The sequence below is a fragment of the Octodon degus genome, unplaced genomic scaffold (genome assembly GCF_000260255.1).
Source record: "Octodon degus isolate 3935 unplaced genomic scaffold, OctDeg1.0 scaffold00029, whole genome shotgun sequence".
In the NCBI taxonomy this organism is placed as follows: Eukaryota; Metazoa; Chordata; class Mammalia; order Rodentia; family Octodontidae; genus Octodon; species Octodon degus.
This window is the reverse complement of record NW_004524605.1, coordinates 7,872,401-7,887,089: the sequence shown is the minus strand read 5'-3', so window position 1 is coordinate 7,887,089 and position 14,689 is coordinate 7,872,401. Positions and strand designations below refer to the sequence as shown.

Below are 14,689 nucleotides of genomic sequence, written 5' to 3'. Positions count from 1 at the left end.
TCTGTCCTCTAGAGCCACCCAAACATGTTGTCAAATACTGAAAGGAGCCCTCAAAACCCCACTTGACTCCTCTAACTCTTCTTCAGGCTAATCCTTTCCACATACATTGAGTGCTCCCTGCAGGGTACACAGGCCCATATAATGGTTATTGCCGTCACCCACCACCCTTGTTGGGCTAGTAAGTACAGGTCCAAATTAGGCAAATGGGGTGTGGCCATGGACTTTATTAGCAGCCTCTCTGATTTGCTTTCTTGCACAAAATGTTAACTAAAACCAACAAGTCCTTTTTATATTGACTGTCCCAAGTACACTTTCAATGTTCAAATCTTGTATGATTTCAACGCAAGTACAGATATTCTCACTATTTGGTTGTCATTAATAGTTTCTATTTCATATCTCATTGCTAAATGCATCATTAGAATATTGCATAAGTTTAAATAATTCACATTGAACATTTTGCCAGAGGAGAGTTAACCCTCCTAGCAATCCTAGAAGCCAATACTGCTATTTTAACCATTTCACCAATTGAGTAATTGAAACTTGTAGCTACAAAATAGATTTTTGGGCTCACATAGCTAGTAGGATGCAGAACTGGGATTTGAAGCTCAAGCCTCACCAGAATCCATGCTTTCATCTCTCCCATCACTGGGAGAAAATATACCACACTTTAAACTTAAGGGAGAGCTTTGCCTTGGCCCTCTGTTGCAGTGGGTTCAGTCCATGGTTGATTGGCTCCCAGGCATTGATGGTGAGGTGGAATGCATGGTAGAGAAACGTACTCAGCTTGAGTTGGTGACAGGAAGACAAGGAGACAGCGAAAAGAATGCACCCTCCCCAGTGATACCTCCAGTGACCTGCCTCTTCTAACCAGGCTCTGTTTCTGAACAGTCCCTGTCTCCAAACACAGGAGATGTCTAAGGGAACTTTAGCTCTAAACCATAACATATCCCAAATTGACAGATTATTCTTCATAGATTAATTTTACTTCCCTATTTAAGCTATTTTTTGTTTAGTTTTGTCAGAGATGAGTATTCCATTACCATTTAAATATTGTAGGTGTGTGAATTCAGCAAAATGATCCAATATACTCCAGTAGTCCATAACAGTAGTGTGTTATAGTTTCCACCATTCAATGTAAACTGAAAAAAGTAAAAGAATAATTAAATGCATTGAGTATCTCTTAAATACAAGATGCTTTCATTTCTGCAATCTCATTTGCTCTTAAGAACCATAAAAGTTATCAACTCACAAACACAGGCATAAGTGCAAGGGTATTACTCAATTTCACGGCTATCATAGTAACTTACAAATATTTAAATAACATCACTTTCCTTAATGCCCTTGCTCAAAATCCTCCAGATAGTTTTCTCTGTGCTCTAAATCAGAACCTCAAAATCCCTCCAAATTCATCATACTCTATAAGAGTTTACAATACCTACTCCCTGCCAGAAACTAATCATTTACACTCTCCTAACCATTCTTGATATTCTAATCATTCTGGGCATCTCAAGCATAGCTCGCTTCTACCTCAGGACTTTATACGTGACATTCTCTTACTGGGAATATATTCTCCTTATCGCTTTCACAACTGAGTTTTCATCATTCAGGCCACAGCTCAAATGTCATTTTTCCCTAAGACAAAATTCATGTGGCCATTCTAGATAAATAAGTATTTATCAATGTTATTCTAAAATCGTATTCTTCAAATCCTATACTGTAAGAAAAGCACAGGGATTATAGAAATGCTGCATGGTATCTGGATTGATGTTTTCATGCAGCATATAGCATTGCTGGACACATAGTGAGGTCTCCAGAAATATTTCTCAGACAAAATAAAATGAATATTGAAGATAAAAAAAAATGAGGTTCTAGGATTTTGAGTAAATTTCCTAACTTCCCTAACTTTAAGTGTCTGATTCTGCATCTCACCCACTTTTGAAGCTGCCACACGACAGAAATGTTAAATAATAGGTGGAACTAGGTGATGTGCACTTGTCATTTCAGGCATTGGATTCTATTGTGGATGCAACTAAAATCAAATATCATTTCAATCATGCTGTCTCCAGAGAGCCCTGCATTCCCAATGGATCAAAATAACATGAGAAATCTATTAATTTCCCATGTTTTTTATGCTGCACAGAAGGCATCCGTGGGGATTTGAATTTCTCCAGGGTGACCATCCATCTTTCATTTTTATTCCTACCTAGATTTGCACAACTTTGCAACATACAGTGTTGGGACAGGCTGCTCCTTATTTGTTCCAATGTCAAACTGTACAAGCTATTTTTCCTGCCTCTTCCAGTGCACAGAAGGCCTCTCCCATCTCCCTGCTCCTTGCACACAACCAGCAAAGCTGGCCAGCAATCTGGCTCACAACACAAACTGCAGCACACTGATTGGTCCACAGCTGCCCAGGGGCGGGGCCTCTGTCTCAGGCACTCTTCAAAAGGGATCAGCGCTGTGAGCAGTCCAACCTCAAGGCTCAGGCACTCTTTCTGCCAGCCTCCTTCACTGAGCAGTGCTTTTCAGACTGCCTTCTTTGTCCAGCCTGGCTCAGCTTGGGTTACACCCTTAAGTCAGTGGATGCAAGGACTTGGATTTTGATGTCAGCGATGGAAAATCTTGTCAATGCTTCCCGGCTGCACCAGCAGGAACTGGAAGACCAATGGAAGAAGTACCTGAACAGCACTGAGGACTACCTGGCTCGCCTGTGTGGACCAAGGCGCAGCCACCTCTTTCTCCCCATGACTGTAGTGTATGCGCTGATTTTCGTGGTGGGAGTTGTGGGCAATCTCCTGGTGTGCCTGGTGATTCTTCGGGACCAGATGATGAAGACGCCAACCAACTACTACCTGTTCAGCCTGGCTGTCTCAGACCTCCTGGTCCTGCTCCTGGGAATGCCCCTGGAGGTCTATGAAATGTGGCGCAACTACCCCTTCCTCTTTGGGCCTGTAGGTTGCTACTTCAAGACTGCGCTCTTTGAGACTGTGTGCTTCGCCTCCATCCTCAGTGTCACCACGGTCAGCGTGGAGCGCTATGTGGCGGTCCTCTATCCTTTCCGTGCCAAGCTGGAGAGCACCAGGCAGCGGGCCCTCTGCATCCTCGCCATGGTCTGGGTCTTCTCCATCGTCTTCTCTCTACCCAACGCAAGTGTCCATGGCATCAAACTCCACTACTTCCCCAATGGGTCCTTGGTGCCTGGCTCTGCCACCTGTGAGGTCATCAAGCCCCTGTGGATCTACAACTTCATCGTCCAGGTCACCTCCTTCCTCTTCTTCCTCCTCCCCATGAGCCTCATCAGTGTCCTCTACTACCTCATGGGGCTCCGAGTGAGTATCCACACCAACTGCCTGGGGGTTGTCACTGGGCAAAATTCAGTGAAAGACTTAGAACTGGAATCAGAAGGGGTCCCAGGGCAAAAGAGGATGAATTCAGATGGGAAATTAAGAAGTTAGAGTGCTTGCTTTCAACTGAGCAAATAGTAAAACCCCAGCTGCAGGTCAATTATTTCATCTTACATTACGATTACCTCTATACTAGTTCTCAGACATGCTTCAAAACCCAGCTAGAAAATAAACCATGGGTTCCACAGAAAAATCTGATCCAGGTCATCTGAAAACGCATTTTAAATACACACATCACCTGATGTGGGGTTAAATGGTTTCACTCTGAGGGGCTTTTTTATACCTTGTTGTCTCTTTCTTACCCTCTCCCTGTTTATCAGCTGTGTTGAAATTTTTCTGCATCTACTAGGTCTGAGGATAACTACAAATTAGCCCTACCTATATAATGGCCCAAGTCAGAAACATGATTTTAAATCAAACACTTCCTCTGGTTGAAACATTAAATGATATTGAAATATATTGAGATACATACATATGTATTTGTGTACGTGAGTATTTTGAAATCAGCTTGGTCTCCTCTTGAGCAGGTGGAGATTGGAGGATGGGGAAGTCAACAGATCACACAAGATAGAGTTAAAGAATGAGTAAAAGCCACCTGAGATGGCAAGGAATGTATTATTCACTTTGCAATACACAATTGGAACTCCTTACCCTATACTTATGGAGATAGACTACATTTTATATTTGCTCTGGATTCAACTGGTGATACAAAGTATTTTCCATAAGGGCATGAGTCTACCTAATCCCTAGTATATTCTGCACCTGAATTCATAGAAAAGTAATTTGTGACTATGATAGGCTTGCATTCATTTAAGGAGGTTGCTTATATAGTAAAGAGTTAGGACCCCACTTAGACTCCCAGGTCCACAGTTACCTACCTTATGCCTTTGGGCTAGCCACATTATTCTCCAGACCTTAGGTTCTACATGTAAAAATTGAAAAGATTACTATACCTTCCCAAACTCCACAGTCTTAATAAGAAAAACACCGAGAACTTACCAACATCATCTCATCCAACACCAATCATTTATCTTATATGAAACTGGGGAAAATATTTACATTTGAGTAAGAAACCTATTTCTACACCTCTTGCTCTGAGTCTCATTGTGACAAGTCCACAGCTAATTTGGATGAGGAGCTGAGTGACAACTCAGAGTACATGTTAGACACCACTCAGACTTGCTTTGTGTTCTCAGGAAGGAAGAATTTTTCCAGGTCACCAGGATACCAGGAAAGGAACTGTCTGCTTTGAAATACTCTTCTGAAAGAATTTCAATATCCCTAGACCCAACATCTACAGAAGTAGCCTCTATGTCTATCACTGGCTTCAGGGCCTCATTACCTGTTCCCTTAAATGACTGTACTGTTTGCCTTTTTAGCTCTCATTTCTCCTCTAAATCACCCTCAGTCACACCTCCTCAGGGATGTGGCCCAGATTCCCAAGCTCTACCTGGGCCCTGGTATAGGTGCTCATGCCTCCTGGGCGTTTTCACTCATTACAAACTATACTTCTATACTTGTGGGTTCCTTAATTTATTTCTCTTCAACTAAACCCTAAGCTCAGTTGAGTGAACAAGGCTAAATTACTCCCTCATTATAGAATTCCAGCTTCTCTTCCTTTAAAACAAACAACTGAAAAACATTTGTCTCAAGGGCTTTTCTGACTTATGAGATTTTAAGGAGATCCAGGCTTGAAGAAAGGTATTTTTGCCTTGTAGCTTCAGCGCACAGGCTATCCTAAGGATATTTAAATAATTAACTGTCTTTGAAAGTCTCAAGGTGTGAATCACTGTGGGTCTTTAGAAGGCATTAAACATGACACTGATGAAATCGTAGGAGGGAAACCCCACGTAAGCTTAAACTACTCAGTGATGCTTCAGCATCCTAGGACAATGTTGGCAACCTGCCACACACGTGCCGCAGCAGGCTCCTTGTATTACTGAAAGTGTTAAAATGTTCTTCTAGAACATTAACCCACACAGCAAGGTCTTCCAGGGTTAGAAAACTATAAAAATGGAAAACAGATAATCTCAGGACAAGTTCCTTCCCCATTAGGAGGAAGTTTGATGAGTTGTCTTTCCTACATTCACCCTTAAAAGCTTGAGCTTATGAAGATGCATATAAGAATTGCAGCAGATTCAACCAGACCAAAGAGCTGCATTAATATAGACAGGCATATGAATGTAGATGAAGCTGCGGACATACGCTTGCAAATACACATATAGAGATGGGAAATAGACTGTATTCAGATTGTGAAGACAGTTAGACACATACATCATTACAGCTTGGTTATGGAACCAAGTCTTAATGAACCAGGTAAAGGAACAGATAATGAAATTATTTTATTTATTATAAACAACTGATCTGAATACTATATCAGTCTGGTTTAAGCCCAAGAAGCTTCCCTTCACTTTGATTACTGTAGTGGCTAGAAAGGCTCCTGAACTTCCTATACAGGAACTGCAATGTTTTGTTCCTTTTTTTGGCTACCTGACTTTAAAAAAAAGTATGGGGGAGGGAAGAAATAACTAATGGTTTAATATCTACTTCTCTAAACATCTGAAAGGTCTTGAAATAATTCAATAAAAAAGCATTTAATACTGGCTAGAAAAATTGCTTCGATTTTGGCAACTTTGAATTTTGGTAGAACAAAGTACGACACATAAATACTTCATTTTTCACTCTTCCTTTAGATAGCTAGTTGTGTCATTGTCATTCAGGGAAGCTCAAAACCGAGTAATAATTGGCATACCTTTATCTCTCAGTACAAACAGTATATTCACAGGAGACCTATTTGTAAGAGAAGTATTCCAATTCCCTGCTTTATGTTTTCTTTAAGGAAATTATGCTTTGAGATAGGGATTCAACCATTGAGACCTGTTCAACCCAAGGAATCAAGAAGTCCCTGAGAGATCACAATACTTCTTCTATATTCTTAAATATGGTTTGAAAGTTAAAAATTGATTAACATGGGCAGACCAGATGGCTCAGCAAACAAAAGCTTAGGCCGAGCGCAGCAGCCAGGGTTCCGTCCCAGAGTGCCATGTTGGCCCCACCCCCAGGGCAGACTGAGCTAGCAATTGAGACTGGGCATGATGGCGTGTGCTTGTAATCCCAGCACTTGGCAGGCTGAAGACAGGAGAACCACTATGAGTCCAATCTACATATTGAGACCCTGTAGACCCCATAGACCCTGTCCTAAATAAATAAATAAGCATTAAAAAATTGAATAATCATATTTATGTTATAATTTTTAAAGCATATAATTTTAAAAGTATAGGTATTTGAAACTTTTCACAGATTTAATTGAAAGCATATTGCTCAAGTTTGTCATCTGATGCACTACTCTAACCTGAGTGCTTTCCCTCTGTGCGCAACTCGCTAGTTCTTCACATCAGTCATACAACTTTTGAGTGAGTGGGTGAGTGAGTGAGTGAGTGAGTGGAGAAGAAAGAGAATTTCTAGAAGAGACTCATGAATCAAGCTGAGTGGGACCATCCAGCTAGTGCCCTCCTGGGTATTTTCCTGAAAGAACTGAAAACATCATACTCCAGCAGTATATGTGCACTCATGTTTATAGCAGCACAATTTGTCATAGCTAAATATTGGAAACAACCCAAATGTCCATCAATTGAGGAATGGATAGAGAAGTATTTTTACATACTAGAGTGTTGCTCAGCTATGAAAAGATAAACTCGAGGCTTTTGTTGGTAAATAGGTGCAACTAGAGACTACTCATAAGTGAAATAAATCAGACACCCATGAGCAAACATCATATTGTCTCCCAATTATAACACCTTGAAAGAGTAAATAAAAGCTTAAAGGTACAATTGAGAGAGTGAAAGGGAAAGAAACTCTTTAAAAGGAAGGAACAACTGGGAAAAGAGAAAGAAAGAAGAAAGAAAGAAGGGAAAATATATAAAATATTAGCTAAGAAAATAGTTCTACTAATTTCTATTGGTTTATTGAAAGGAACACTTCATGCTTAATGTTTTATTATTGACCAATTTTGCATGCTTATATCTGGTAATGTGAACAACTACTTTGAAGAAAACAATATGCATCATAACAACAAGTGTTGAATTCCTATCATCTTGTTTTTTAAAATTCTGTATCATTTCTAATGTTTTTATAATATTTTTATTTTCTTTAAAATAAAAAGATAAAATGACATCAGTTGAGTAGACAGAGGCCAATAGCCAGGAACTGAGTTAAGTAAATTGCAGCATTATTTTATTTTACTATTGTATTAATAATATCTAATAAACTTCAGGTTCCTTCTACTTAGTCCTAAATTACTGAGCAAGAATTCCCTTATGGGGTTGGGGAGATGGCTCAGAAGAGTAAGCACTTCTCTAGCAAATGCATGGGTTTGAGTTCAATCCCTGGTTCCAAAAAAAAAAAGAATTCCCTTGCTTCATTTCAAGGTCTAAATGACCTTAAAGGGGTAAATTTCTTAAGAGTTCTCTCCGCAGTTGATGAAAACGTGTTTATCCATAAAGAGCATCAATATGGACAAGAAGCACACAAATCAGTTTATTAAACATTCAAGTTAATGTTCAGGTTGATGCTGAGAGCTACCTGACTTGAGGTACATAGTTTATTATATTAAAGTTATGCAAATAAAAGTCATCCAGTTAGTGTTTCCTTTGACCATTTGTTTGTTCTGATGTTGTAATGTTCATATAAGTACAGGTCTGTATTTACTGGTTAACTCATTTAAAGATGTAGGCTTGGAAATGTGGCTCAGTTCTTAGGTGAGGAGTTTCTGTATTAGCATTACCCTTCTCAGATCTTGAGAGGAGAAACAAAAAGTTTTCCCTTTCCCACGGTCACTTTCCACTTCTTTCCCAGCTGAAGAAAGATGAACCCCTTCAAGCAGATGAAGTGACTGCAAATATTCAGAGACCTTCCAGAAAATCAGTAAACAGGATGCTGTGTGAGTCCACCACTGTGTTTTGGGGTTTGCTTTTCTTTTTTTTCCTAAGGGACAAGCAGTTGAATTTGATCCTTACAAAGTGGTATGGAAATCAGGCCCCAAGTCACCCCCAAAACATAGTATCACAATCTATCTTCCTTGGCTTTCTCAACTTTAGACACAAACACACACACACACACACACACACACACACAGAGCTATGTTTCACTTTTGGGTTTTAACTCTCAAAATAACATGTTAAATTGCACATGCTGAATATACTCCATATGATATATAGTAAATCACATCGACTGTCCAAACCTCTGGCACCACTGCCCCTCAGTAAATGCAAGAGGTAGGTGATGGTCAACCTCCTATGTTATGAGTTTCTTTACAACTGTGGTAGAAGTTATTGTGGCTCTCTAGCCAGAAAGCTTATAAATACACACATACAAATATTATCTAACCCTTCTCAGGGCTTCACAAATTTGTGAGGCCCTCACATGGACCCCATGGGATATTTTATTTCCATATTGACAATATATGGCTGGGGGACCTCTGCACTGTCATTCTACCCATGACATTGTGTAACATTGAATCAAAACATTATACTTTTTATAGATAACATGTATTTTTTAAACTTGAGTGGTGATTTGTATGCTCCCTAAAATGTGTTATAAAAATATGTGACTCATTCAATAGGAAAAAATTATGATCCAGCACTAATCCATAAGCATTGCTGATAAGGAAGTAAAGAGTTATCCTATATTTTCCAAAGCAACACCTAAAGTTTGACAGTAATGTATTTTCAAGGACAATATGTCTATGAAATGCCCACCTAGAACTATGTCCCATTTATTGATGAACAACAAAAGCTATAGTGATTCAAGGTGCTTTTTGACTCTGATAATCATTTTCTTGGACATTTTCTAGCCTCTGTTGATACCTGACTTGACGACAAAGAAAACCTATGACTTTATATCATTCTTCTTTTTGCTTTGATGATAATCTATTCATGCTAAAATTCACATTAAACTCACAATAAAAAACATAAAATAGGGCCAGCAGTATAGCTCAGTGGACTAAGTGCTTTCTTAGGTAAACACAGGGTCCAGGGTTTGATCCCTGGCTCCACATGCTGTGGCAGTCCAGCCCCAAGGCACGCTGAGCCGGCAATGGAGTCCAGGTGTGGTGGTGCACACCTGTAATCCCAGCACTAGGGAGGCAGAAATCAGGAGGATCACTATGAGTCCAAGCTGTGTAGTGAGACCTTGCACAAAAATAAATAAATAAATAATAAATAAATAAATTGCCTTTTGAAAGTGTTGAAATTTAGCATAAATTAAATTTCACATAAAGGGAATAAATAAGAAGGTGAACAAATTTTTCTGCAGTAATAAGATTAATAGAAGCTTCTAAATATTCCTGAAGCCACATTGCACAGGCAGACAATTTAAACAAGTTTAGTGTAATCAGGACACACAAGTACTACTGACATGACAAGAGCAAGTATAGAGAACAGTACAAGGCCTGACATTGACCCATCACCCAAATTTAAAAATTGTCAACAAACTTTTCCATACCTATACCCTTATCTCTCCCTCAACCCTAAATGATTATTTAGAGACAAATCCCCAGCATCATATCATAGCAAAGGAAGAGTTCTAAAATTTCAAAAGATGAAGACATATATATTTACTTTTAAATGTCCCCGAGATAAACTATAGTGGCACCAATCTGTCTTGAGAACTGAAAACTAGAAATCAGAAGGAATTCTGTGCTCTAGCAATTCACTCTACTATAAACACATCCTCTTCAGATTGAAAGACACTTGCAAAGAAGTATTATGCTTGGGGTTGTACACTCTTTCTCTTGCCTCCCCAACCAAAGCAGAATTTTAAATGATCAAAATGGGAGAAATTTCTAATTATTTCTATAGTAACAAGATGAATTCATCCCTATGACTAAATAACATCCACCACTTGATCACAATTGTTGATTTAGGTAGCCAGCTTATGTGGCTCGGATAGTCTAGTTAAAGTTTAACTTACTTGCCACAATAAAGTGTTTCCAGAACTTTAAAACAAATTTAGTACCATCATAAGTGCTCTAAAGGGAACATTATATTTGGATCTTGTATTATCCATTAGAAAAGTCATCCCAGATCCATTACAATTCATTGTTGGGCTTAAATATTCTATCTTGAGACTCTTAGGATCTAGTTTACCCATAATAGTTATAGCTTAACTAATGTGGAAGGAACAGCCCTAGAAGAACAGAATGGCATTCTAACCTTGCCTATGCTGCCTATATGCTCCTATTTATCATTCTTTTCCAGTTGTCTTGGTCTTAGTGTTTGCCATTTGTTGGACGCCGTTCCACATCGATCGCCTCTTCTTCAGCTTTGTGGAAGAATGGACCGAAGCCTTGGCTGCTGTGTTCAACCTCATCCACGTAGTATCAGGTAAATACTGGGCTAATTTGATTGTCTGATGGTTGTTCAGGTAACTTCAGCTTTATCTTCATCCTATGTTTAGATGTTTCTGTGTAACAATATATAATGGATATCTGCCATTGTCATAAAAATGAAGACACTTGATTTTAATATTATTCAGAGATGGATTAGGCAGGCCACTGGTTTAAATACAATAGCTATGTATTATTTTCATGTAATACAAGTAGATATTAATAAAGAAAATATAAAAAGTACTCTTTTTCTGTGCAAAAACAAATTTCACTACAAAATATAGGATAGCAACAGTTAATACACTGTGAATCGTGATTGTAGAAGAATGTCCAAAATGTTCCTCAAAATATCAGGTATGTCTACTTTGGAGGCTACCTGAGAGACAACCACAACTCTTAAGTGTAATAAATACAGCAGAAAAATAGTCAAGAGGTTATTTCTTTAGTTTTGCTTCTAGTGTCCCTGTGAATTGATTTGTGCTTCTTTAGTAAACATCATGTCTCTGAAGTCTATGTTGCTTCATAGAAGCCCAACCAAGGATCTTCACAGACATCAAGGTCTGATTTTAGGCTGCTTTAATGTGTTGTCAAGGATACCATAGAATATGAGGGAAATAGTGATGGGAAAGTCGCTAAGGCCAAGAACCTGGATTTGCAACCCAACTCTGCCATTCATAGTTGGAGGGAACCAGAGCACCTGGCCTCCTCCTGCCAAAGTCTCTGCAGCTACAAAATGGTCATGATGCCTGCTCTTGATAAACATGCACCAATAGTGAGACACAAATTGACTAGGAGGCATTACAGAGCTTTGAATCTATAGAATGCTGCATGTCATTCTATATGATGGCAAGCTATTAGGCAGATATCATCCTTCACCATTTTAGAGTAAGACAGACTGTTCCACAAGAAGAAATGACTTGCCTCAAGGCACAAGGCTCAGGTCCAAGCCATGGAAGTCAACTTCTGACTTTTTGCCACAAAAGTAGAGTGAAAAACAGCCTCCCCAACTTCTTCCCCATCACTGTCCACAGCTCTGAGACTCTCATCACTGCCACCCCCTTCTTTGCTAGTCACTGGCAAGCTCTATGGGCTTTGTAGATTATCTAAGATATAAGGTAAGGTGAGAAGAACATATGTGAATCAAACTTCAGATATACATAGGATCAAAAACCATACTATGTGTAGTTTTATAAAGGTACTGGATGCGGTGTCTGCAAGTCTACCATCTTTATTGTGCTCAGTGGGCTATGGCCAATGGGACAAAAATGGAAGTGCCTAGAAAACAGTGAACGTCCATGTGGCAATTGAAGAGTTGACTACACTTCACAGGTAACAACTACACTTCTCCATAGGAAACCTTCTCCAAAGTTTCCAAATTATGTCTCCAATAAAGACATTACCCCTTTAAAATATCATCTCCTTTACTCCACACTGTCAACCAGATAAGATCTATCCTTTTCAGTGCTATAGAAAAATACCCTTAACTTGATATTATGTCCTCCAAACTATTGCATTTTCATTAATGAGTATAGAGTTCTCAAACTAGTTAACAGATTTCTACACATCATTCCTATATAAGTTTTCCTTTCTTTGTATAAGCTATGCCTTCTAGACACAATATTGTCTGCTCCCTTTCTTGAATGTGTCCTACTAATTCCAAGTTTTAGACTCTAGTTACACACACACATACAAACACATGGATACACACATACACACACAAATGCACACACATACACTGGATCATTCGTGACAATTACAGGTTTTGTGTTCATGCTACTATATGAATCATTTTCATATTTTTGTTAGTATGACACATTTTGCTCATCAATTTTTATTTTTTTTTGGTTGGTACAGGGTCTCACTATGCAGTTCTGACTCACAGTGATCCTCCTGTTTCCAGCCTCCCCCTTGCTGGGATTACAGGCATGTGCCATCACCTCTGGCCACATGGCCCATTTTGCTCTTCAAAGATAATGTTTAACATTGTTATATTCTTATCTACTTAGTTGTATAAATATTGCCTTTATAATACTGTGTTAAGCCCTTGAAGAATAAATTTTAAATTTTCTGCCTTCCAATGTTCCTTAAATTTCCTGGCACATAATAAGAATTCAATCAGTATTTGTTTTTGCTGACAATTGCAAGGCATTTGGTGGAAAAAGTAAATGGTGAAATGAAATTATTCAATCAGGTGGAAAATCCATTAAGAGAAAAAAAAATGGGTAGGAAAAGGACATAGTAGAACAGTTCTTTGTAGAGAACTTAAGCATTACAGCATACAGCATCTTGATAGAGAATAGGCCTTGGCTAATTTATTCTTTCTCCATTACTGGCACTTTCAAATTATAGATTTAAGTAAAATTCCAATGGAAAAAATATCTCTTTCCTCTGATACTTGAGTATATCTTGTTAATGTTATGGGGAACATGCTCTTTAATTAAACAAGTAGAGAATCAAAGGAAGTTACTAAATATCTTAGATCGCACGCCAGCTTGAATTTTTTCCTAGACTCTTTAATCTTTCTGTACTTATTCCTAAGTGTGCAGAAAGTAGGTGTTCTCAAAACACTTTGTATTCTCAATTAGAGTTTTGTATCAATCATCACTTCCCAAGAGAGGGGCTCACAGAGATTCTAGCTTTTAATCTGTAGGTTTCTCCCTCTCCTGCCTCTCTCCCATTTTCTTAGCTTGTCCTTTCTCCTCCCCTGTATTCCAGGTGTGTTCTTCTACCTAAGTTCTGCCGTGAACCCTATCATCTATAACCTACTGTCTCGCCGCTTCCAGGCAGCATTCCGAAATCTGCTGTATCCTGCCTGCAAGAGCTTCCACTCCCAGGATCACCCACAAAGGCCAGGAGCCCAGCGGGACATCTTCCTCACAGATTGCCACCTCATAGAGCTGACTGAAGAGGCAGGGCCCCAGGGCCCTGGCCAGCTGTCCATCTGCACCTCTCGCCTGTCCACAACCCTATCTGTGGAGCAGGCACCATGAAAGAGCATCTCCCCTTCACAAGGACTGAATCCCTACCTGCCCCCAGCTCCCTCAGCAGCTTAGAAAGACAATATGCCTGGCCAAGCACAGTGCCTATAAGATGAGCAGACTCCACTCCAAGAAAATTTGGCCTGAGTCATCTACACACTGAGTCAGGTTGTCACTCTGACAACCAGTGTCCACTGTGGGCCATCCTGGCCTGCTCTTTATGATTGGAGAAGTCCATGTCAGTATCTCTCTGCATGCATATCTCTACCCTACTGTCCCATAGAACATATCATGACTGCTTAGAGTATCCTGAAACCTTTTACCTTAAGAGCTCCCCTGAGAGCTTGGGGAATTATGACCCTACTACTCTAGTCTCCAATATCATTAGCAGTCATTTTTCATCAGAATCCAGAATCAGAGATAAATTTAACCTTGAGAAGAATGGGAAGAAAAGAAGAGAGGAAGGTGAGGTGGCAGGTTGAATGAGTTATAAACTACACCAAACAAAATTAGCTGTTTTCATAATGAGATCCAGATGTAGTTTTCCAACATCTTATTTCGTATGTAAATAGAAATATGGTCTATTCTCTTGGAAGAAAGACAACTGAAATGACAACTACTCATATGAAACTACAGACTTTGTTTATTCTTCATGTATTATAATATAATCAAAACCTACTTCTCAGATTCATCTGCATTTATACCATCACAAACAACTTGTATTCTGTTCAATTAGGACTACTCCCCTTATATAAAAACAGTCCATGGTGTTCCCTACCTGCACACCATGGCACACAGAATGCTTTGCTGCCTCCAGTTTCCAACAGTTTGTATCCAACCAATCTGAAGTATTCTTCTCCATAGTGTATCTCCTGCATGGAGACATTCCTAATTTATTCCAGTAAATAACTTGACATTTTTTT

At 39.2% G+C, this 14,689-nt stretch overlaps 1 protein-coding gene across 1 annotated transcript; it reads left to right on the top strand.

Annotated features, from left to right (window-relative positions):
* The first annotated feature begins 2,603 nt into the window (after window positions 1-2,603).
* Nmur2 (neuromedin U receptor 2) lies at window positions 2,604-13,778 on the top strand. Its single transcript, XM_004629452.1, has 4 exons — window positions 2,604-3,329; window positions 8,259-8,343; window positions 10,661-10,786; window positions 13,504-13,778. The coding sequence occupies exons 1-4, from the start codon at window positions 2,604-2,606 to the stop codon at window positions 13,776-13,778; spliced, it is 1,212 nt and encodes a 403-aa protein (XP_004629509.1).
* Window positions 13,779-14,689: the final 911 nt, after the last annotated feature.

Excerpts from the sequence above, each read along its gene's own strand:
- Nmur2 (XM_004629452.1), top strand. The coding sequence starts at position 2,604 with ATGTCAGCGATGGAAAATCTTGTCAATGCTTCCCGGCTGCACCAGCAG. Across the intron at positions 3,330-8,258 it reads ACTACCTCATGGGGCTCCGA|CTGAAGAAAGATGAACCCCT; the intron begins GTGAGTATCCAC and ends CTTCTTTCCCAG. Across the intron at positions 10,787-13,503 it reads CCTCATCCACGTAGTATCAG|GTGTGTTCTTCTACCTAAGT; the intron begins GTAAATACTGGG and ends CCTGTATTCCAG.